Below are 26,307 nucleotides of genomic sequence, written 5' to 3'. Positions count from 1 at the left end.
TCTCTATTTTCCTTGAAACACATACTTTCTTAGAAGCAATATTGTAAACAAGTTAAGAACGGAGCCATGCATACAAACAGTATGATTTCACATATATATGGTCAGAAGAAATTCCTTTTTTCAATAAAAATAAACATGGTAGTTGATGAAATGAGAGAAGAATATGTAATTAACTGTCAATACTGGCAGGAAGTACCAGTGCCGCTGATGAAATGCACTAGAATGAGGTAAAAATATTGCCTAATGAGAAACAGATGGAGAAGCTTTTGTCATCCAGGAATTGGTCATTGGCAGATCACTGGGCATGTCTTGCCAGTATCTTCAGTTATATAGCAGTATTTTAGAAAAAGCAGAGGAACCAGAGATCAAATGGCCAACATCCGCTGGATCATTGAAAAAGCAAGAGAGTTCCAGAAAATCATCTATTTCTGCTTCATTGACTATGCCAAAGCCTTTAACTGTGTGGATCACAATAAGCTGTGGAAAAATCTGAGAGAGATGGGAATACCAGACCACCTGACCTGCCTCTTGAGAAATCTGTACGCAGGTCAGGAAGCAACAGTTAGAACTGGACATGGAACAACAGACTGGTTCCAAATAGGAAAAGGAGTACGTCAAGGCTGTCTATTGTCACCCTGCTTATTTAACGTCTATGCAGAGTACATTATGAGAAATGCTGGGCTGGAAGAAGCAAAAGCTGGAATCAAGATTGCCAGGAGAAATATCAATAACCTCAGATATGCAGATGACACCACCCTTATGGCAGAAAGTGAGGAGAAACTAAAAAGCCTCTTGATGAAAGTGAAAGAGGAGAGTGAATAGGTTGGCTTAAAGCTCAACATTCAGAAAACTAAGATCATGGAATCCGGTCCCATCACTTCATGGGAAATAGATGGGGAAATAGTAGAAACAGTGTCAGACTTTATTTTTTTGGGCTCCAGAATCACTGCAGATGGTGATTGCAACCATGAAATTAAAAGACGCTTACTCCTTGGAAGAAAAGTTATGACCAACCTAGATAGCATATTAAAAAGCAGAGACATTACTTTGTCAACAAAGGTCCGTCTAGTCAAGGCTATGGTTTTTCCACGGGTCATGTATGGATGTGAGAGTTGGACTGTGAAGAAAGCTGAGCACTGAAGAATTGATGCTTTTGAACTGGGTGTTGGAGAAGACTCTTAGAGTCCCTTGGACTGCAAGGAGATCCAGCCAGTCCATTCTAAAGGAGATCAGTCCTGGATGTTCATTGGAAGCACTGATGCTAAAGCTGAAGCTCTAGTACTTTGGCCACCTCATGTGAAGAGTTGACTCATTGGAAAAGACCCTGATGCTGGGAGGGATTGGGGGCAGGAGGAGAAGGGGACGACCGAGGATGAGATGGCTGGATGGCATCACCAACTTGATGGACATGAGTATGAGTAAATTCTGGGAGTTGGTGATGGACAGGGAGGCCTGGCATACTGCGATTCATGGGGTTGCAGTGAGTCGAACACGACTGAGTGACTGAACTGAATACCATTCCTGCTCAAACTCTTCCAAAAAATTGCAGATGGAAGAAAACTTCAAACTCATTCTATGAGGCCACCATCATTCTGATAGCAAAACCAGATCAAGGTATCACAAAAATAAACTTATAATCTAGTATCACTGATGAACATAGATGTAAGAATCCTGAACAAAATTCTAGCAAATCGAATTTAACAACATGTGAAAAGGATCATACAGCATGATCAAGTGGGGTTACTCCCAGGGATGCAAGGATTTTCAATATACCAAAGTCAATCAATGTGACACTCCATATTAACAAACTGAAAGACAAAAACCATATGATCATCTCAATCGACGCAGAGAGACTTTCAACAAAATTCGATATTCATTTGTGATTAACAAAAAAACCCTCTAGAAAATCAACATAGAAGGAATTACCTCAATATAATAAAGGGCGTATACAACAAACCTACTGCAAACATTATTCTCAGTGGTTACAAACTGAAATCATTTCCTCTAAGATCAGGAACAGGACAAAGGTTCCTACTTTCACCACTATTATTCCACATAGTTTTGAAAGTCCTAGCCACAGCAATCAGAGAAGAAAAAGAAATAAAAGAATTCAGATTGGAGAAGAAAAATATAGCTGTCACTGTTTGCTGCTGACATGATACCATACATAGAAAACCCTAAAGACGCCACCAGAAAATTACTAGAACAAATCAATGAATACAGCAAAGGCTCAGGATATAAAATTAATGCACAGAAACCCCTTGTAATCTTAAACAGTAACATTGAAAAATCAGAAAGGGAAAGTAAGGAAAGAATCCCATTCATCATTGTAACAAAAAGAATAAAATATCTCAGAATAAACCTACATAAAGAGACAAAAGACCTGTATGCAGAAAACTATAAGACACTGTTAAAAGAAATAAAATATAACTCAAACAGATGGAGAGATATAACATGTTCTTACGTTGGAAGAAGCAATATTGTGAAAATGACTATACTGCCTAAAGCAATCTGCATATTGAATGCAATCCCTATCAAATTATCAATGGTGTTTTCATAGAACTAGAACAAAAAAAAATTTACAATTTGTGTGGAATCACAAAAGACCCCAAATAGCTAAAGCAATCTTTCTGAAAGAAAAACAGATTGGAGGAATCAACCTGACTTCAGACTCTACGACAAAGCTACAGTCGTCAAGACAGTATGGTTCAGTGCAGTTCAGTCGCTCAGTCGCATCCGACTCTTTGCGACCCCACGAACTGCCGCACGCCAGGCCTACTTGTCCATCACCAACTCCCAGAGTTCACTCAGACTCATGTCCATCAAGTCCGTGATGCCATCCAGCCATCTCATCCTCAGTTGTCCTCTTCTCCTCCTGCCTCCAATCCTTCCCAGCATCAGAGTCTTTTCCAGTGAGTCAGCTCTTCGCATGAGGTGGCCAAAGTACTGGAGCTTCAGCTTTAGCATCATTCCTTCCAAAGAAATCCCAGGGTTGATCTCCTTCAGAATGGACTGGTTGGATCTCCTTGCAGTCCAAGGGACTTCAGGAGTCTTCTTCAACACCACGGTTCAAAAGCATCAATTCTTTGGCGCTCAGCCTTCTTCACAGTCCAACTCTCACATCCATACATGACCACAGGAAAAACCATAGCCTTGAAGAAGCACGAGCTGGAATCAAGATTGCCAGGAGAAATATGAATAACCTCAGATATGCAGATGACACCACCCTTATGGCAGAAAGTGAGGAGGAGCTAAAAAGCCTCTTGATGAAAGTGAAAGAGGAGAGTGAAAAAGTTGGCTTAAAGCTCAACATTCAGAAAACGAAGATCATGGCACCCGGTCCCATCACTTCATAGGAAATAGATGGGGAAACAGTGGAAACAGTGTCAGACTTTATTTTGGGGGGCTCCAAAATCACTGCAGATGGTGACTGCAGCCATGAAACTAAAAGACGCTTACTCCTTGGAAGAAAAGTTATGACCAACCTAATAGTATATTCAAAAGCAGAGACATTACTTTGCTGACTAAGGTCCATCAGCACAAAAACAGAAATATGGACCGATGAAAAAATATACATAACCTAGAGATAAACCCACAAATATGTGTGTACCTTATCTTTGAGAAAAGATGCAAGAATATATAGTGGAGAAAAGATAGCCTCTTCAGTAAGCACTGGGAAAACTGAAGAGCTACATGTAAAACAGTGAAATTAGAATATTTCCCAACACCATATACAAATATGTGTATATGGTGTATAAACTCAAACTGGATTAACAACTTAAATGTGATACCATAAAGTATAAAGCCTGGGTTCAATACCTGGGCCAGAGAGATTGCCTGGAGAAGGAAATGGTAACCCAGTCCAGTATTCTTGCCTGGGAAATCCTAGACAGAGGAGCCTGGCAGACTACAGTCCATGAGGTTGCAAGAGTTGGACATGACTGAGCAACTAAACCAGCACATGAAGCTCTTAGAAGAAAATATGGGTATTTGAAAAGACCCTGATGCTGGGAAAGATTGAGGGCGGGAGGAGAAGGGGATTACAGAGGATGAGATGGTTGGATGGCATCACCGACTCAATGGACATAAGTTTGAGTAAACTCTGGGAGTTGGTGATGGACAGGGAGGCCTGGCATGCTGCAGTCCATGGGGTCGCAGGGAGTCGGACGTGACTTAGTGACTGAACTGAACTGATACTCTTTGACATAAATCACAGCAGGATCCTATCTGACCCACCTCCTAGAGTAGTGGAAACAATAACAAAGATAAACAAATGGGACCTAATTATACTTAAAAGCTTTGAGACAGAAAAGGAGACTATAAATAAGGTGAAAACACAACTTCAGATTGGGAGAAAATAATTGTAAACAAAGCCACTGGCAATGGATTAATCCCCCAAATATATACAAAATATGCATGCATGCAGCTCAATATCAGAAAAACAAAAAATAAAAAAAATTGGCAGATGACCTAACAGCCATTTCTCCATGGAAGACTTACAGAGGGCCAATAAACACATGAAATGATGCACAAGATCACTCTTTAGTAGAGAAATGGAAGTCGAAACTAAAATCAGATATCACCTCACACCAATCAGAATGGCCATCATTAAAAATTCTACAAATAATAAATGCTGGAGAAGATGTGGAGAACCCTCCTGCACTGTTGGTGGAAATGCAAACTTATATAGACGTTGTGGAGAAAGTATGGAGATTCCAAAAAAAAACCTTAATAATAAATCTAGCATATCACCAAGCAATCCTACTACTGCACATATACCTTGAGAAAACCACAATTCAAAAAGACACATGTGCCCCAGTGTTCATTTCAGCACTATTTACAAGAGCCAGGACATGGAATCAACCTAGATGTCCATCAACAGATGAATGGATGAAGAGGATTGGAATATTGCTCAGCCATCAGTTCAGTTCAGTTCAGTTCAGTCACTTAGTCATGTCCAGCTCTTTGCAACCCCATGAATCACAGCATGCTGCCGGGGTCCTGCCCTAGTGGATCCAGGGTAATTTGAAGGGGAGACGGAGTAGGCAAGGAAAAACTTACTTATTTAGAAATATAAAAGAGAGATTAGGAAAGAATAGTATAGTAGGAAATTTAGTGGAGAAAAGATGCTGAATAACTTGGTTTACATGGAAAACCAATAAAGTTCCAGAGAAGGAACTTGCACTGTCTACCTTAGGCCACCAGCGCCCACTTGAACAGTGGAGGGTGCCCCACCTTAGGCTCCCTCTCACGTGGGTCTTAGAAGCCAGGGCAAGTAAGTAGACTCGGAGAGCCTCCACGCCTCAGATGGGAATTCAGCCTGAAAATAGAGTAAGAAAAGAAGACATGGGGGAAACCAGTCTTTCCAGTGACTGGCCCATCCTCTATTGTCTGGAAAGGTCTTTTATACTTTTGATTGTACATAGAGATCAATGGATAATACAAAATTATGCAGCATCAGCATAATTCTCTCTTATCGAGACCAGGCTTTCTCTCTGCATACCTAGTTGTATACACAAGTCTTAGGTGATTTACATCATCTTCTGGCCAGAAGGGCAATTAACATTTTACGGCCCTTTTCTGATAAGGCTCTGTCAACCAGAGAACTTATTTGTGTTGTTCTTCCAAAAGTCTGGTGCCACTCTCAGAAAGCACTAAATAAAGTTACATTCTTACATAGCAAGGACAAACAATTTATAAAAAGGAAAAGGAGTACAGTGATTCATAACAAAGAGAAAAGTAATTAACTCAAAAGTCTAGTGTTGCTAACATCAAAACTACTATATTCCTTTTTCTATATCCCGATTACATTGATTAATATCCTCCCAGGTGCCTAAAAGATAAAGGATGTGGAGGCCTGGCAGCAGTCATTGACTCAACAGTGAAACCCGTCACCAGTATAATTTTTAGCTCTTTAGAAAAGGCTCTGTATCTTTAAGATGCTTTAAGCTTTGTGCCTCTCACGGTTGGGGGGCTGTAAACAATTCACAAGTTGTAAAAGTCTGGGCAGACTGGTCAGATAAGTTAGAAAGCTATCAGAGGGGTTAAACCGAGACATTCTTTTTATATGCAGGAGACTGTTAACTGGAGCCCTAAGTTATTTCCCTTTAGAGGCAGAAGAGTGGAAAGCACAGTACAATAAGGCAGGCAGACTGGTTTTGGGGGGCTAGATGTTCAGGAAAACCCAGGGGGAACCCCTGAAGCCAGATCACGCCTTTGCGTATGTCTGGCTTCCTTCCTCATGACCTTTGCCACGGGCGGGATTCCTCATGCTGGCTCCCAGCAGCATGCCAGGCTTCCCTGTCCATCACCAACTCCCGGAGTTCACCCAAACTCAAGTGCATCGAGTCGGTGATGCCATCCAGCTATCTCATCCTCTGTCATCCCCTTCTCCTCCTGTCCCCAATCCCTCCCAGCATCAGGGTTTTTTCCAATGAGTAAACTCTTCGCATGAGGTGGCCAAAGTATTGGGAGTTTCAGCCTCAGCATCAGTCTTTCCAAGGAACACCCAGGACTGATCTTCTTTAGGATGGACCAGTTGGATCTCCTTGCAGTCCAAGAGTCGCAAGAGTCTTCTCTAACACCACAGTTCGAAAGGATCAATTCTTAAGCACTCAGCTTTCTTCACAGTCTAACTTTCACATCCATACATGACCACTGGAAAAACCAAAGCCTTGACTAGACGGACCTTTGTTGGCAAAGGTCCAACAAAATGGAACAAATTTGAGTCTGTTCTAGAGAGGTGGATGAACCTAGGGTGAAATGAATCATAAATAACAAAAAACAAATAATTTATGTTAAAACATATATGTGGAATCTAGAAATAGAGTACTGTTGAACCTATTTGCATGGAAGAAATGGAGACACAGATTAGAGAATGATCTTGTGGCAAGAAAGGCAGAGGGTGGGGCAAATTGGGAAAATAGCATTGACATATATACGCGATCATGTGTGAAACAGATAGCTAGTGAGAAGCTGCTATATGACACAGGGAGCCCTGTCTGGAGCTGGGACAGATGAGGGGTGTGTATATAAATATATATATATATATATATATATATATATAATTATGACTGATTTGCATTGTTGTATAGCAAGAATGAACACAATGTTGTAAAGCAGTTTTCCTCTAATTAAAAAATAAATTAAAAAAATAAAATTTAGTAATTTAGTAGAACATAATTGAAACATGACTTCCAAGAGGCACCAACCAGCTGGTACTGATGCCTCTGAGCTCTGGAGAAGGATTTTCTATACCTGGACAATGTGCTGCAAGTCCCTTCTTTTTTCTTTAACCTTGCAGTTTCTGTTTTATCACCTCCTATAACAGAATATAACCTGCAGACAACTGGCAAAGAAAAAATGTGGTTTGCAGAGTTTTCATTCCAGTATGACAAAGCTTAGAATGTGACTCTGGAGCTGAGAGCTGGTAACCTAATAGCTAGCTCATTTACCTTGCAAACTGGCTTTAGCCAGATGGATCCTTCTGAGGGTATAATGGTTCCAGAAGAACCAAGGAGTCTCTTGGAATAATCTTATTCCTTTGGTTTCAGAGAGGGTAGGAACAGAAGGTAGTCTTCTCTTTCTTTGTGTTGAGCTGGACTGGAGACATTTTACACAGGAAGTATATATCCATAGCACCTGGGTGCACCCTGTCCTATCTGTCTGTCCCTATCTGACTCTTTACAAAGATCCTATGGAGAAGAGAAAGCCAGAGTTTTCCTTACTGGCTGGTTCTTTATACTTTTTAATCATAGTGTTATAAAATATCTCTTAGTTTAATCTGATATCACTTTTCAATTTGGATACAATATCTTTGTCAAGAGCCTGAATGACTGCATATAAAGAGTATATTAGTGAAGTAAGTGAATTAAACTGGACAATATTGTCATTGCAGAGACTTATAAAGGGGTAACTGAGGTAATAAAGACCAGAGTTCTCCAGCAAAACATTATCAACCTTTAAAATGCTGTATCTGGGTACATCTGGTAAACACTGAAGTATGGATTATTATACCAGAATGACTTAGCTGGAAAGAGGGACTTATTTGGCATGAAATAGATAAATTTCAGGTCATTGTTTATGATGGGAAAGTGTAATTTGATCACTTTGGGTTTACAGAATAATAATGGCTCTTTTTGAGTGCTTTAAGGAAGACCATTATGTCTGCCTTGTGGTCTATATTATTTTATTGAGTCTGTTTTTCTATGAAATTTTTATCATGAACTAATTTTTTATTCATATTATATTCTAATCTTCATTTTCCCTAAGTATTCTTTCTTATCCCCCTAATCCCCTTTAACTAGTCCTTACGTCTTTTCCATATATTAAATCATTATTCATTAAGAGAGGCTGGTTTCATCATGGAGAGACCTCTGGGGAAGAGTCAGCTCTTGGTTTTGCTGAAGTGTTGTATAAAAGTCTATCCACAAGTTAGAATTTTAGGGCTTCAGTTTTATCTTCCATAAAGTGAATAAATTAGGCTATGTATTAGACTAAGATTGCATAAATTTCTAACATTGTATAATTCTGGAACTTTGTTGGGGATGGTTTCAGGTCTGAAGACTACTGCTCTAAGAAATACTGTTCACATGGAGGAAAAAGATTTTTCACATAGACAACCTCCATAGAAAAAATGATCATTGTTTAAATAACAAGTAAGACTCTTCCAAAATGAAGAACTTTTGTGTCTCTTAATATCCAATGATCCCACATTCTGAGATTACAGTGGACTTTCTATCCAGGGCAAACATTTAAAATAGATATAATAGTGGTGATCTGTTGGCTGCTTTAAAGCTAAAAGAAATAAAATGAACAGTCTAAGTTGCTAATTACTGCAGGTTTACAGACTGTGAAACAAATTTCTAGAACTACAAGTCCTTTTCAAGAGGAGTTGTAGTTGTAGGTGAAGGTTTCCTTGAGATAAAATTACAAGATACATCTCTAAATCAGTTTAGGGCTGAAATAACGGACAGAAAATTGAATCGGTAGGCCTGAAAGCACTGTTTAGTGGAGCAATTAGGCTGTAACATCTGTCATTCTATTGATCTCTTGGATTGATTGGACGTATCTGGCAAACCAGGCCAGTGTCTCCTAATCCCTTCCCGGTCTCAGTGCATGTTTTAGAGAGGTCAGTCTACATATAGGAGAAAACCTTTTTCACAGTTAAGCTGTGCTCCGGTGCTAGGATCCCAGCTCCTGTTTAAGGAGAGTGGTAGTAATATACTTAGTGTCATTTTCCCAAGAGAAATAGATGAGTCCATTCAATTCCAGTGATTGACTTATTCACCCACCATTCATTCCATAAATGTGTAGTGAGCATCTGCCACAGACCAGGCACTGTGACTAGCACTGAATCTGACCTGAGCAAGTCAGATATGGCCCTGGCCTCATGGAGGCTTTAGTCTCTCCCATAAGTCCCATTAGACTTCTCATCCTCACTCATTCTGTACCCACTCCTTCAATTTCCCAAACCTCCAGAAGGTTTGAGCATATTTTTGTCTTTGAAAGCTTTTCTTTTTTTACAGGGTAAAAATTATGTAGTACAAATCTTAAAGGAAGAGTTCACAGGATTTTGTTGGTTCTGATAGACTTCAAATGCTTCAGAAGATCAACCATTGAAATCTTTAGGAGATTCCATTGAGCAAAACTTTTGCCTGCTGAAATGGATGGATTTTACCATTCTTATTTGTGGCTTTAATATGTGGCCTTTCCCCCTCATCCTCAAGGCAAAAGAAGCAGCTTTTATTAATAACAATGTTTATTGTTGCATACCAGGCAGTGTGCCTTGAATTTCTAGTAAGGTGTGTATTCTCTCTGCCAGGACAATACTTTCTTTATTGAATTCTGATAAAGTAATCTGCAAATTGCAAGGGCTCAAATGTACTGCTGACACATTGATCCTTTAACCTATCTTTTCTTCTTGATTAATACATTATAGGTCACTGTGTATCAGCCTTAAATTCTTCCAAGGATTTAAAACTATTTTTATAATTTAGATATCTATAGCTTCTTTTTAAGATCAGTGTTTGGCAGCATTCTGATATAAGCGTCCCAGAGATGTATGCATATTATCATTTCCAATGTGGCCTCTTTCAGAGCCTTGGCTACTGCAGAAATTTGGCTTATTATGAATATTTGAATGAATATCACTTGTTGCTAATCCTTTTTAAGTCAAAAAATATCTCCATGATATACCCCAAGCATGCCAGGTGGTAATATGTGGTATTTTGAACATACCATTGGAGAGGGAAATGGCAACCCACTCCAGTGTTCTTGCCTGGAGAGTCCCAGGTATGGGGGAGCCTGGTGGGCTGCCATCTATGGGGTCACACAGAGTCAGACATGACTGAAGTGACTTAGCACCTAGCAGAACACACCATAATGTGCTTTTCTCTAATTCAGTTCTATCAGCTCAAAGTATCACAGAGTTCAGAATCTAATCCAGTGGATAGAAAAATCTCTATTTCAAAAATATCTCCTTTCATGATTAGCTACTGTGATTGTATTTTATAGTGTCACAGAAGCCTCTGAACCTATCAGTTCTCTTTAATGGGGATTCAATCATGTATTCAATCAGGTATCAGTTCTCTTTAATGGGGATTCAATCATGTATTGAGCCTTTTATAGGTGGTCTGTGACAAGACCTTGCCTTGAAAGGGCCTCCTATGCCTGTGATTAAGATAGCCACACAATGAGGTTAGGCAAGTCCCGTGTAGAAATTCCATCCTGGTATAGTATATGTAATTTCCTTTCCTCTGACTTTTGTAACAAATAATACTTCTGGTTGAGGAACACAGTTCTGAAGTTGGGCTTCTACCCTTTACCCAATCACCCAATCAGCCAGTGTAAGGATTCTCAGAAAACAGTGTGTCTGTGTGTGTGCATGTAAGTTTGTATGTGTGTGCTTGTGTATCTTTGTATTCTGGGAATTTTCAAACACACACAAAGTAGTAAGAACAAAATATCTTCTGTGTCTTTATATTCATAAATATCATCATTTTGCTACTTTTCATCTGTTAACCCATTTTTTTCTTGCAGCATTTCTACTAAATCCCAGGTAACCCATAAATACTTTGAAACATTTCCTAGAATTTTAATGTTAGGTGAAAGTTTGAGACAAAAATTGTTGAATTGACTTCATTCTTGTTTTTGTCTGCAACTAGCATAGTTCCATTAAATTAGAACATGTTCCTTGTTGATAAGTTTAGTTTTCCTAAATTCATTTTTATCTCTTCTTGACTGCCACCAAACCCCTGTTTTGTTCTTGTCCTACTCAGCAGTTATTCCACTGGTTCTAGTATAAACAGAGCTCAGCAACTACACAATTAATGCATATGTATAAGTGATTTTAAAACTCTGTCCTCATCGACTATTTCTGTTTCATAGGAGTCAGATCATTAGTGTAAGATTTTTTACTTTAGGCATAAATCATCACTTTCCTATTATAAACTCTAGGCATTTGCACATAGGAATGGAGTGGATGTTTTGAGTATAGGCTAATAAAAGGTGTGAACCTAGGTAAGTGTGGTTTGGATTTTAGGAGTCAGGAATTATTCTACTTTACGATATAGTTCTGTGTGTTTCTGTTCTGAAACTATATAATGTTGGCCAGCTTTAAAAACATAAAGAACCGGAGATATTTATTAATAGTTTCCTGCTTCACTTCTATTGCTCGTAGGCTCAAATCAGTCGTGATAGCTCTGAGACTCTGACTAAGTGGCTACTGTCTTTTCAGCGGAACTCCCGCCTCCGTATACAGCCATTGTCAGCCCAGATGCCAGCGGAATTCCAGTCATAAACTGCCGTGTGTGCCAGTCTCTCATCAATTTGGATGGCAAGCTTCACCAGCATGTGGTTAAGTGCACAGTTTGCAATGAAGCTACGGTAAGTGGGGATTTTCATTAATAAAGCCCAAATTATTATTTAAAATCTTCTCCCTAAAGAAGTGTGTCAATAATGTTACTTAAAAGTAGATGTGGGCTGGTTACAGAAATGGCCTTTTTTTTTTACGTTTCTTTCTTCTCTCTAGCTGTTTCTCTTTTATCATACAAAGATGCCTCCAGTGTTTAAATCTAACTCCATTATGAAAATTTCATGAGGAATTATTTAACTGTAATGCCATTTGGCTCTTTATTTTCGAAAATGAGGCTGAATGTGAACAATCGCTTATAATTATCTTCAGTGTTATCCACATCGCAACTGAATCTATTCTGATTTTTACCAAAATGAAATATACTGAAGTTCCCTATAAATGTGGACTTTGTACTTCTTATGTGGAAAAGTATTTAAATTTGTTCACACCTGTAGGATATAGTTTTTCTGGGATTTTGTGACTGTGAGTTTGTTACTGACATTTGCGTTGAAGTGCTTATTAACAGCTTGTATATTATTCCATTTTTTGATATTAATTTAGTGAAATATTTTTAAAAATTGAAGGGCATTTTTTTCCCCTGAACTTTGGAAAGAGCAACTAAATTTTAAGTAAGATTTTTAAGATTGTAAGTAATAAACTGGTCAAGTGTATACTGGTTAAATTAAGTATATTTCTGCTTTCATGGTTAGGCTTTAGTTTTAAATTTTCAATCTCTCAAAATTTGAAATTAATTAATAATTTTATTTTTGGCATTTGCATTTTTTTCTCCTTAGAAAAAGTCTTTAAAAAGTCAACCAATGATTATTGTGTCTCTAAGAACCATGAAAGATTAATATGGGGGACTTTATATGTTTTATGGAAAAGTCATAAGATAAACCTTCAGTCATGAAGCAATATATTTCATTTTTATAAGGGATATCATTTAAGGAACTTTATTGTATAAATAAATCATACCTACAAAACTAGCTATTTTCTTTTTTCAGTTGAACACTTAAATGTACGTACATGCTAAGTCACTTGACTTGTGTCTGACTCTTTCCAGAGAAGCCTATGGACTGTTGCCTGCCAGGCTCCTCTGTCCGTGGGATTCTCCAGGCAAGAATACTGGAATGGGTTGCCATGCCCTCCTCCAGGGGATCTCCCCAACCCAGGGTCTGAACCCGCATCCCTTACCTCTCTTGCATTGGCAGGCAGGTTCTTTATCACTAGTGCTACCTGGGAAGCCTGAGAGCATTCCTTAAAGTGCTGGGTTCTTTTTTCCCACCTTATTTTCCTCCCTTGTAATATTACTAATTCCATACAAGGCAATCTAATTAAATACTATTCATTTTCTCTAGAATATTCACAATTATTTACGTTTCTTTATTTATTAGGGGTAGTAATCATGTAAAGTGTTAGTTGCTCAGTCGTGTCCAGCTCTTTGCCACCTCAAGGACTATAGCCCGCCAGGCTCCTCTGTCCACAGAATACTCCAGGCAAAAATACAGGAGTGGGCTGCCATTCCCTTCTCTAGGGAATCTTTCCAACCCAAGGATCAAACCCAGGTCTGCATTGCAGGCAGATCCTTTACCATCTTAATGAGAGAAAGCAAAGAGGAATTAAAGAACCTCTTGATAAAAGTGAAAGAGGAGAGTGAGAAAGCTGGATTAAAACTCACCATTCAAAAAACTAAGATCATGGCAGCTGGTCCCATCACTTCATAGTAAATAGATGGGGAAGAAATGGAAACAGTGACAGACTTGATTTTCTTGGACTCCAAAATTACTGTGGATGGTGACTGCAGCCATGAAATTAAGACACTTGCTCCTTGGAAGAAAAACTATGAGAAACCTAGACAGCATATTTAATAAAGCAGACACATCACTTTGCCTACAAAGGTCCCTCTAGTCAAAGCTATGGTTTTTCCAGTATTCATGTAAGGAGATGAGAGTTGGACCATAAAGAAGTCTGAGCGACAAAGAATTGGTGCTTTTGAACTGTGGTGCTGGAGACAACTCTTGATAGTCTCTAGGACAATAAGGGGATCAAACCAGTCAATCCTAAAGGAAATCAGCTCTGAGTGTTCATTGGAAGGACTGATGCTAAAGCCTAAACTCCAATATTTTGGCCACCTGATGCTAAGAGCTGACTCATTGGGAAAGACCCTGATGCTGGGAAAGATTGAAGGTAGGAGGAGAAGGGGATGACAGAGGATGAGATGATTGGATGGCATCATCAACTTAATGGACATGAATTTGAGCAAGCTCTGGGAGATAGTAAAAGACAGGGAAGCCTGGCGTGCTGCAGTCCAAGGGGTCACAAACAGTCAGACATGTCTGAGTGACTGAACAACAACAAATCTTATAAAAATTCCAGCCCAATTTTCTTTATGTCCAGAAGTAGCTTATTATAGCCAAATTTTATTGGTCCTATATGAACTCATCACTTCAGAGAACCAGATTTAGACTGTTGGTTAAATCCACAGCGACACATCTATCCAGGGACTCACTATCTCTGGCAGCTGTAGCCTTATAAAATCTATTTCTTAAAAAATGAAACTTGAAAGTCGAAATTGCTTCTTGATCCATGGACTGCAGAATGGATGTTGTGTTAGCAAGCATGAAAAACAATTTTATTGTACACCTCCATAAGAGCTCTTGGGTGACCAGCTGCATTATCCATAGGAGGTAATATTTTGAAAGGAATTCTTTTTTTCAGCCGTAGGTATCAACAGTGGACTTAAAATGTTCAGTAAACCATTCTGTAAATAGATGTGCTGTCGTCCAGACTTTGTTCTAGTGGCAGTGCAGTTTTAGCATAATTCTTTAAGGGCCCTAGGATTTTCAGAACGGTAAATGAAAGCATTGGCTTCGACTTAGACACCAGCTGCATTAGCCCCTAACAAGAGAGTCAGCCTGTCCTTTGAAGCTTTGAAACCAGGCACTATTTTCTCCTTTTTGTCTATGAAGATCCCAGATGACATGTTTTTCCTGTATAAGGAAGAAGAAAATATGTTGAAACTATGTTGTTGAGTGTAGCCGCTTTCATTACTTAGCTTAGCTAGATCTTCTGAATAGCTTGCTACAGTTTCTGCCTCAGAACTTGTTACTTTACGTTGCAATATTTTTTTTACTGAAGTATGATTTACAATGTTGTGTTAGTTTGAAAGTGAAAGTGAAAGTCGCTCAGTCGTGTCTCACTCTTTGCGACCCCATGGACTGACTGTACAGTCCATGGAATTCTCCAGGCCACAATACTGAAGTGGGTAGCCTTTCCCTTCTCCAGGAGATCTTACCAACCCAGGGGTCAAACCCAGGTCTCCCTAATGGCAGGTGGACTCTTCACCAGCTGAGCCACCTGGGAAGCCCAAGAATACTGGAGTGGGTAGCCTATCCCTTCTCCAGCAGATCTTCTGACCCAGGAATCAAACCGGGGTCTCCTGCATTGCAGGTGAATTCTTTACCAGCTGAGATACTTTGAAGTGTATAGCAAAGTGATTCATATATATATATTTGTATATATATATATAATTTTTCATCTTCATTTACCTTATAGGTTATTATAAAATATTGAGTGTCTCTATGCTATGCAGTTGGTATTCATTGGTTATCTGTTTTATATATGGTGTGTATGTGTATTTAATCCCTAATTTATCCTTCATTCCTCCACCTTTTCCACTTTGGTGACCATCAGTTTGTTTTCTACATCTGTGGGTCTATTTATATTTTGCATATAACTTCATTTGTATGATTTTTTTCAGATTCCATGTACAAGCAGTAATGTATGGTATGGCCCTTTTTTTTTGCCTGACATTTCACTTAGTGTGATAATGTCTAGGGCCATCCGTGTAGCTGTGTATGGCATTATTTATTCTTTTCATGGCTGGGTAATATTCCATTGTCAGTCAGTCATTGCTCAGCCATGTCCCACCAGGCTCCTCTGTCCATGGAATTCTCTAGGCAAGAATACTAGAGTGGGTTGCCATTGCCTTCTCCAGGGGATCTTCCCAACCCATGGAGAACCCCTGGTTCAGTCCAGGATAGAACCCGAATCTCCTGCATTGCAGGGAGATTGTTTACTGTCTGAGCCACCAGGGAAGCTCTGTCAACATGTTTACTTAATGGTAAATATGAATTTAGAGAAATTAACACAGATTCTGGTTCTTGATACTTTATATTGTATAGCAATATATTCTGGATATTTTAGATTGTCAGATTCTATTATAATATAGTTTAATAAATTACAGTTGACTTATTGCTAACTTATACATATTTCTACCAAGGTTATTTACTTAAAATTTTTAAATCTTAAAAAAAACACATGTTGCAGACTTATAGAAAGCTAGAAAAATAATAGTACATAGTATGGAGAATTCCCATAGGGTAGGCTCTTTACCCACATTCTGTAAATATTGATATTTTACAAAGTACCTTTCTCTCTCCAAATAAATAAATAATTTTTTCAGAACCTTTTAAGGTAATTGTGGACATGGTGCATTTCAACCCCTAAATATTCTAATGCGAATTTCTTTAAAAAAATAAAAAGAGTGTTCACTTATATAATTATAGTAAGTTATAAAATCAGAAATTAACATTGATATAATACTGTTATCTAATCTTTTGACTTCATGATTTTTTAAATATCTACTTTTATTTATTTATTTGTCTGTGCTGGGTCTTAGTTGTAGCACACAGGACCTTTAGTTGTGCTTGTGGGATCTAGCTCCCTGGCCAGTTATCAAATCCCAGCTCTGTGCATTGAGAATGCAGAGTCTTAGCCATTGGACTGCTGGGAATGTCCCAAGTTAATTCATGTGTGCCCAGTTGTTTCAGTGAAAAAAGAAAATCGGATCCAGAAGTCAATTAAAAATTATTTTCAAATTTTAAATACATTTAATATGTTATATAATATATAAATATAAATATATTTAATGTTATTAAAAATATAAATATATATATATAAATTATATATTGTATTTGGTTATCATGTTTCTTTAATCATCCTTAATCTGAAATTTAGTCTTTGTCTTGCATTGCCTTGACAATTTTGAAGAGTACAAGTAAGCTATTCTGTAGAATGTTCCTTGTTCGGGTTTGTCTGGTGCTCTCTCATGATTAGGTTCAGGTTATACATCTTTGGCAAGTATGCCACAGGAGTGGTGTTCTATTCCTCTCACTGCACCATAGCTTATTTACTTTAACAAGCTTACATCCTTGTAATGAAAGGAGTGTTTTCTTTAGTGCTACTTAGTCTAGCTTTTAAATTTACTGTGAAGAAATACTTGGATTAAGAGCTGTAATAAGTTTCAAATTTGTGATATGCTCCTCTTTCCCTGCTGTTCTTCTTGAGCTTGCTTTCCCTGAACATGTGCAAAAACCCTTGGCCAGGCAGGTTTGATGATCCTGTCTTGTGAACTTCAAATGGAAAATAATTCCAGGCCAATACAAACTAATTTTGAAGCATGCCCTTCATAGTTCAATCTCTGCAGTCCCCCAAATTTTATAGAGTGTTTCCAAATACTTGAGCTATTTAAAATCACTCATGATTCATCACTAATTATTAGAGAAATACACATCAAAACTATAATGAGATACCACTTCACACCTGTCAGAATGGCCATTATTAAAAAGACTACAAATAATAATTGCTGGAGAGGGTGTGGAGAAAAAGGGACCTTCATGCACTGTTTAGAGAAGACAATGGCCACCCACTCCAGTACTCTTGCCTGGAGAATCCCATGGACAGAGGAGCCTGGTAGGCTGCAGTCCATGGGGTTGCGAAGAGTCAGACATGACTGAGCGACTTCATTTTCACTTTTCACTTTCATGCATTGGAGAAGGAAATGGCAACCCACTCCGGTGTTCTTGCCTGGAGAATCCCAGGGACAGAGGAGCCTGGTGGGCTGCTGTCTATGCAGTTGCACAGAGTTGGACATGACTGAAGCGACTTAGCAGCAGCAACAGCATGCACTGTTAATGGGAATGGAAACTGGTGCAGCCACTACAGAAAAGAGTGTGGGAGGTTCCTCAAAAAACCTAAAATCAGAGTTGCCATATGATCAAGCAGTTCTACTCTTGGGCATGTATCTAGTCATATATCTAAACTGAAAAGGTAGAATAGCAGCAGTATTTACCATAGCCAAGACATGGAAACAGCCTAAACGTCCACTGATGGACGGATGGATACAGAAGATGTGAGATATCTATATGTCTAGACCAAGTCAGAAAGACAAAGGCAAACACCATATGATGCCATTTACATGTGGCGAGTCTAATACATGATACAAATGAAAGCACCTACAAAGCAGAAACAGACTCACAGACATTGAGGACACACTTGTGCTTGTCAAAGTGCAGGGGGTTGGAAGGGAAGGACTGGGAGGTTGGGACTAGCAGATGTGAACTTTTAGACCTAGCAGGGGTCCCCAGCGTCCCCAGCCCCTGGGCCATGGGCTGGCGCTGGTCTGTGGCCTGTCAGGAACTGGGCCACGCTGCAGGAGGTGAGTACGGCACCGTGAGAAAAGCTCCATCTATATTTGCAGCTACTCCCCATCGCTCACATTATTGCCTGAATTCCACCTCTTGTCAGATCAGCAGCAGGATAATGAATGTAACACCTCTGAAACATCTGGCACTGCACCCTCCCCACCCACCCCCACCCCCTAGTCTACGGAAAAATTGTCTTTCACAAAACGAGTCCCTGATACCAAAAAGGATGGGGACCGCTGATATATATTATGGATACACAACAAGGCACTACTGTGTCGGGAGCCGTGTTAGGCATTACTGACAAAATGGAGGCACGGCCCCAACCCCCTCTCCCGCAGGCGTGGTCCCGGGATGAAGGAGTTAGGTATTGTGATTCTGACTTGTTCTTTCCTTTCTTCGGTTGAGTTGGCTGGAAAGAATGTTGAGGTGCTTATTGTTCTTGAGAGAAGCATGAAAAAGCACAAAGCCTTCTGCAGTTGTGCCCAGAAAATAATCTATAAAGTAACCATTGACATTTGTTCAAGGATCTTTACAAACAATGTTCCAGGATGAGCATGTAGGTCGCAGCTTGAGGCCATGGGAAGGATTGTTATCTGACACCTGTTTGTGAGTGGAATTTTTATGGCAAAGGAAGTTTGCTGAGCTTACGGTTTAGGAATAATTAAGAATAGCTAGGCTATGGCATCCCACTCCAGTACTCTTGCCTGGAAAATCCCATGGACAGAGGAGCCTGGAAGGCTGCAGTCCATGGGGTCACTGAGGGTCAGACACGACTGAGCGACTTCACTTTGACTTTTCACTTTCATGCATTGGAGAAGGAAATGGCAACCCACTCCAGTGTTCTTGCCTGGAGAATCCCAGGGACGGAGGAGCCTGGTGGGCTGCTGTCTATGGGGTCGCACAGAGTCGGACACGACTGAAGTGACTTAGCAGCAGCAGCAGCAGCAGCAGCAGCAGCAGCCTTTTTAGGAGACAGAGAGCTTAAGATACTAGGGGCAAGCAGGATTTAGAAAGATAAGAAATAAACTGAGGAATGTGATATGCAGCCCAGACAGAAGCCTGAGTTACAATGTAATCACAAGTAAACCTGATTCTGAGAGAATTGCTGAAGCAGGAACTCTGTTTGAAGAGCAACAAGGAGACAATAAATCTGGGTGAGGGGGAGCTGAAAATGTAAAACCTCTGACCTAATGCTTTTGTCAAAGTATAAACGAAGACCTGATGCTTGAAATAAACATACCATCCCACACCTTGAGTCAGAGGCTGCATCATTCTCCACCGACACCGCTTACCTCTTCAGGCTGATTCCCTGGCTGCTGGAGCTGGACTCCGGCACTACTGTGTAGCACAAGGGACTATATTCACTATTCTGTCAATAAACCATGATGGAATAGAATATGAAACATTCCATCAGCAAATCATGATGGAATAGAATATGAAAAAGAATATATATATGTATGACCAAGTCACTTTGCTGTACAGTAGAAGTTAACACAATGCTGCAAATCAACTATATTTCAATAAAATACATCATTTATGATGTAGTTTTCCTTAATTTGTACTTTGGTAGCACTATGTGCAGCTTTAGATTTTTAGGATTCGTTTCCTTTTTATACACAAGCAAGCTTTGGCAATCTGTTCTTCAGTTAATTCGCTTTGTTTTTGTTTTCTTCTCTTACCTAGCCAATCAAAAATCCCCCAACAGGGAAGAAATACGTTAGATGCCCTTGTAATTGTCTCCTCATTTGTAAGGACACATCACGGCGAATAGGATGTCCAAGACCCAACTGGTAAGACATAAAGATTCATCTATCCATTCATTTGTTCATTTGACAAGTCCTTATTAAAGATTCATTGTGTGGCAGGGTTTGTTCTAAACAGAGTCTTTATCCTCAAAGTAATTATAAGACCTTCAATATTTTTTCTTTGTTAAAGGAGTGATACTGCTTAGTTTGAAATTAATGGTTACAAGTATTCATAAACCAAAATTCTTGAATGAACAATTCAAGTTATCTTGATGTTATATAACTATTTAATGCACTGTAATAAATCAGTGACTCATTATATTTAACTAAGAATAACTGATTAGTTTATCTTTGAATCTTTGATATATTTCATCTTAATTTGGGAGTGTTTTAGTAATCATTGTGCACTTTACCACGTGTTAATACACTAGTCTTTGCTAAGTATAAGTGAGTGAGTCAAGTTGCTCAGTCGTGTCTGACTCTTTGCGACCCCATGGACTGTAGCCCACCAGGCTCCTCCATCTGTGAGATTTTCTAGGCAAGGATACTAGAGTGGGTTGCCATTTCCTTCTCCAGGAGATCTTCCTGACCCAGGGATCGAACCCGGGTCTCCTGTGTTGTAGACAGATGCTTTACCGTCTGAGCCACCAGGGAAGTCCTTTGCTAAGTATAATCCACTTAAATAAATTCTATAGTTATTTGCCCTTGCCAAATGCCATATGGAGTGCCCAAACAGGAGTATATCAAAACCTTAACTGTATTTTTTCCCTGTGATTTCTGTCATTTTGAATGTTAGTCAGTTAAAACCCTATCTAATGGTAACTAGGGAAAAAGAAAGGAAAGGAGCCTACCATTTTCTTTTCTGTCCAACTCTTATTAAATAGATATGAAGAAGTACCAGCCTACCCAGAAAAATTTGGTTTGACTCAGCACTTTCGTATCTTCATGGCACACATATAAATGTTAATTTAGAATATTTTAACTTCTTTAGTCTTTTATCAAACTCAAGTTATCTTCCTAGATAGGATAAGATAAGGTAAGATGAGGAATGATAAGATTTGAAATTATATGGAGCAGTTAAATGGTTCCTAAGGTCCAATTCCATCTTATTTTGTTACTTTTAAAATATTGACTATTGCTATTTTCTATGATTTTGGCCCTAAAAGCTGAAACTTAATTCAATTAATTTATAAAGCAAGAGTATCTTATTTTCAATGCTGTATCACGTGTTTGGGCCCTATATTGTAGGTTTTGCTCTCTCTCCATTTGTGGGATAATGAGGTTTTCCCTTTTTCTTTCCACAGTAGACGCATAATTAACCTTGGCCCAGTAATGCTTATTTCTGAAGAGCAGCCTGCTCAACCTGCATTGCCAGTCCAACCAGAAGGAACAAGGGTCGTGTGTGGGCACTGTGGAAACACGTTCCTGGTATGTAACAAGACATCTGTCAGAGACATCAGTCTGTTCAATGTAGGTCATGATCACACAGATTTGAACACTGCTTGTAGTCTTATAGTTTGGTCCAAGTGCAAATTGACCAAAGGATTAAAATAAAGACTTTTTTAAAGAAAGATAGTTAATCAGAACTTCAGTTAATAATATACTGCATTATTTGTAAATTGCATTTAAGGTGCATCCTCCGACTCATTCATTTGCAAAAAGGGCCTCTCTGGATAGACCAATAATAAACAAGCACCTTGTCCTCTAGGCAGAGCAACTTGGGTATCTTGGCTTAGTGAGCGATTGAATCTACCTCCTGCACTCACCTCCTTAGTAGAGCACAGAACATACAGCCTCATGCAGTGGCCTTGCTTGATTCTAGATTCATGGTTCTAGATTCAAGAAATATTCTTATTATAATTTATCAAAATTCTTCTGATTTTTAAATATGAAACTTGGAGTTAAGGGAATAAACTCAGTTCACTTCAGTTCAGTCTCTCAGTCCAACTCTTTGCAGCCCTATGGACTGCAGCATGCCAGGCTTCCCTGTCCATCACCAATGCCCTGAGCTTGCTCAAACTCACATTCATTGAGTCAATGATGCAATCTAACTATCTCATCCTCTGTTGTCCCCTTCTCCTCCTGCCTTCAATCTTTCCCAGCGTCAGGGTCTTTTCAAATGCGTCAGTTCTTCACATCACGTGGCCAAAGTATTATTGAAGTTTCAGCTTCAGCATCAGTCCCTCCAATGAGCATTCAGTATTGATTTCCTTTAGGATTTACTGGTTGGATCTCCTTGCAGTCCAAGTGACTCTCAAGAGTCTTCTCCAACACCACAGATCAGAAGCATCAATTCTTTGAAACTCAGCCTTCTTTATGATCCAACTCTCACCTCTGTACATGACTACTGAAAAAACCATAGCTTTGACTATATGGACCTTTATTGGTTAAGTAATGTCGCTGCTTTTTAATATGCTATCTAAGTTTCTCATAGCTTTTCTTCCAAGGAGCAAGTGTCTTTTAATTTCATGGCTGCACTTACCATCTTCAGTGATTTTGGAGCCCAAGAAAATAAAGTCTGTCCTCTTTCCATTGTTACCAAATCTATTTGCCATGAAGTGACAGGACCAGATGCCATGATCTTCTTTTTTTGAATGTTGAGTTTTAAGCCAGCTTTTTCATCCTCTTCTTTCACCTTCATCAAGAGGCTCTTTAGCTCCTCTTCACTTTCTGCCATAAGGTGGTGTCATCTGCATATCTGAGGTTACCAATATTTCTTCCGGCAATCTTGATTCCAGCTTGTGCTTCATCCAGCCCTGCATTTTGTATGATGTACTCTGCATATAAGTTAAATAAGTAGAGTGACAATATACAGCCTTAATGTATTTCTCTCCGCATTTTAAATCAGTCTGTTGTTCCATGTCCAGTTCTAGCTATTGCTTCTTGACCTGCATACAGGTTTCATAGGAGGCAGGTAATATGCTCTGGTATTCCCATCTCTTTAATAATTTTGCATAGTTTGTTGTGATCCACACAGTTAAAGACTTTAATGTAGTCAATGAAGCAGAAGTCGATGTTTTTCTGAAATTCTCTTGCTTTTTCTATGATCCAGTGGATGTTGGCAATTTGATCTCTGGTTCCTCTGCCTTTTCTAAATCCAGCTTGAACATCTGTAAATTCTTGGTACACGTACTGTTGAAGCCTGGCTTGGAGAATTTTGAGCATTACTTTACTAGCATGTGAAGTCAGTGCAATTGTACGTTAGTTTGAGCATTCTTTGCATTGCCTTTCTTTGGGATTGGAATGAAAACTGATCTCTTCCAGTGCTGTGGCCACTGCTGAGTTTTCCAAATTTGCTGGCATATTGAGTGCAGCACTTTCACAGCATCATCTTTCAGGATTTGAAATAGCTCAACTGGAATTCTATCACCTCCTCTAGCTTTGTTCATAGTGATGCTTCCTAAGGCCCACTTGACTTCATACTCCAAGATGTCTGGCTCTGGGTGAGTGATCACACTATGGTGGTTATCTGGATCATGAAGATATTTTCTGTACAGTTATTCTGTGTATTCTTGCCACTTCTTCTTAATATCTTCTGCTTCTGTTAGGTCCATACCATTTCTGTCCTTTATTGTGCCCATCTTTGCATGAAATGTTCCCTTGGTATCTCTAATTTTCCTGAAGAGATCTCTAGTCTTTCCCATTCTGTTGTTTTCCTCTATTTCTTTGCACTTATCCCTGAAGAAGGCTTTCTTATCTCTCCTTGCTATTCTTTGGAACTCTGCATTCAGATGGGTTTATCTTTCCCTTTCTCCTTTGCCTTTTGCTTCTCTTCTTTTCTCAGCTACTTATAAGGCCTCCTCAGACAGCCATTTAGCCTTTTTGCATTTCTTTTTCTTGGGGACGGTTTTGATCACCACCTTCTGTACAATGTCCCAAACCTCCATCTATAGTTCTTCCTTGGATTATCCGAATCCTTGACATGGATAATCCTTATAAACCACATTATAAGTGAGCTGACTTCAGTTGTTCAAAAATAAATATTGAGTGTGTACCAGACACTGGGTTACATGCTTGGGAAACAGGAAAGTGCAGTCCCTGCCCTCATGGGATTTTCCAGTAATAGCAAGAGAAAGACAGTTAAAACAAGAATTATGTGCTGGAAAATCCCATGGACAGAGGAGCCTGGTGGGCTACAGTCCATGGGATCACTAGGAGTCGGACACAACTGAGCAACTTCACTTTCATGTCTCACTTTCATGCATTGGAGAAGGACATGGGAGAGCCTGGTGGGCTGCCGTCTATGGGGTCTCACAGAGTCGGACACGACTGAAGCGACTTAGCAGCAGCAGCAGCATTTAGGCTGCAGCAGGGAAATACAGAATGTTCTTAGTGTATATATAGAAGCGTCTGGGCTAGTTGAAGTGACATTATCTTAAGAGTAATGGAAAGCTAAAGCAGAGATTTATAATTAAAATGTATTTGTGGGTGTTATGTATATAATTTATTGCATATGGGCAAGTCTGAAGAAATAAGATATTTAGGCTTTATTATTCAGAAAAATGATGACAGTGGTTATGAATAGCATAAAGAATTTCAGAGAGAATTAGCCAAACTGATACTAGGATAGATAAGGGAATGAGACAAAAATAAAATTAAAGACAACTGTTACAAAGCTTTATATTTAACTTTTGGAATCATCTAGAAATGAACTCTAGAGAATGATCTAAGTTAAGAGGTTAGATAGATGTATGTGACATTACTTTATACATTTATGCGTAAAAAATTTGGGGTTTAAATATTTTCCCCTCAGAAGAAAGTCACTAAGTTTTATGTAAGCCAGAAATGAACTTGTAACTTACTTAACATTCAGTGCAAGCACGTGAATCTTATTAACATAGTAATTATGACTTAAAAATTTTGTGTCTTTGGCAGGAAAGGGTGTTTTGGATTAACACCCATGGTATTTAAAGATGATTTCAAAATTCCCTGAAAACAAAGTTTTTTGTGATTAATAGAACACAGTACATCCCTTTAGGGTGGCTATTACCTTTGCGAGTTTCAGGCTAATGAGAGATGCTGAGGGTTACAAAGAATAAACTCTCCATTCTCACTTGAGAACTTCACCTCATCGTTATTATTATGCCAATACAAGTAATCTTAGATTCTTTGTAGTAGTCTTTGTCCTTCAAACTTTCATCTAATAGGATGATTCATCAACTTATTCCATACCTTGTTTCTGCCTTGGTTTACAAGGCCCATAAGCAACTGAAACAAGTTACAAAGTCCAGTAGCTTTGAAAAATAAAACATGCAAAATCAAGGAGATGAAAAATAGGGCAGAAATATGATGAAGTCATATATAAGAATATAAGTATGTGTAATATTCAGTCCTGTGCAGTTGTTAAAATTTGACTGAATTTTAGTGGTGTGCCTTCTATAGTTAATGAAAAGAGGAAAACATGATCTATTACAAGATATTTGTGAGGTTTTCTGGAAAGTTCACATAGCAACTTTTACTGGAATACTGAGACCTAAGAGAAAATCATTCCCATGGGTTGAAAGTATAATGGACTGTGTCCTCAATGATATTATAAAAAATAATATAATATGATGTAATATAATATCACTGCCATAATGCTAAAATTATATTTACTAGAAATTCACACAATTCACAGTATTCATTTAACAGCCTGTCTGGAACAGTGGATAGTGTTGAGAAAAGCTAAATTTGTGTTTTCCAAAGCATACTCATCAGAATGCTCATTTTACAGGATAATAATAAGTATTATGTGAGTAAAGAGTTCCAAGATTATAAGGAATTGCTAGGATAAAAAAATTAAGCAGAATTTTTATAGGTATATTCTTTAGCACTTTTAGTATACAATATGTTAAAATAATAATAATTAAATAATGTTAAACCATTAAATAATAATTATTACAATTTAATTAAACTTAATTTCTTATAAATAATTAAATAATATTAAGATCCAAGAGGAAGTTTTATGTAGTATGTGTAAACATATTAAGATGTCGAAACAGTTTTAAGGGGATTATCTCACCAGACTACTGTTTTGGGGGACTTTGTTTAGAAAATAATTTTCCAGAAGAATAAAAGCATTACAGACTAGTTCTCCATGAACATAAAGAGGTTTCTTAAGACAACTAACCAGCAGAGAGTTTAATTGCGTCTGTGTGGGATAGGTGTTTTCCGTTACTGATGGAAGGCAGGTCCACGTGCTGGGTAGGGTTGGCATTTCCCAGTGAAATCTAACACAACC

At 38.7% G+C, this 26,307-nt stretch overlaps 1 protein-coding gene across 2 annotated transcripts in view; it reads left to right on the top strand.

The window, feature by feature from the left end:
- TMEM55A (transmembrane protein 55A) overlaps positions 1-26,307 on the top strand; it is a 72,337-nt gene that overhangs the window by 22,248 nt on the left and 23,782 nt on the right. For both annotated transcript variants that reach the window (XR_001919120.1, XM_013969364.2), the window contains 3 exons: positions 11,738-11,886; positions 20,026-20,132; positions 21,392-21,515. Coding sequence is in view for 1 of the 2 variants with exons in the window: in XM_013969364.2 (XP_013824818.1) it covers positions 11,738-11,886; positions 20,026-20,132; positions 21,392-21,515 (380 nt within the window). In the remaining variant the exon portion in view is untranslated. The remainder of the gene's footprint in view (positions 1-11,737; positions 11,887-20,025; positions 20,133-21,391; positions 21,516-26,307) is intronic.

This window comes from Capra hircus, chromosome 14 (genome assembly GCF_001704415.2).
Source record: "Capra hircus breed San Clemente chromosome 14, ASM170441v1, whole genome shotgun sequence".
Classification (NCBI taxonomy): Eukaryota; Metazoa; Chordata; class Mammalia; order Artiodactyla; family Bovidae; genus Capra; species Capra hircus.
This window is presented reverse-complemented; position numbering and strand designations above follow the sequence as displayed.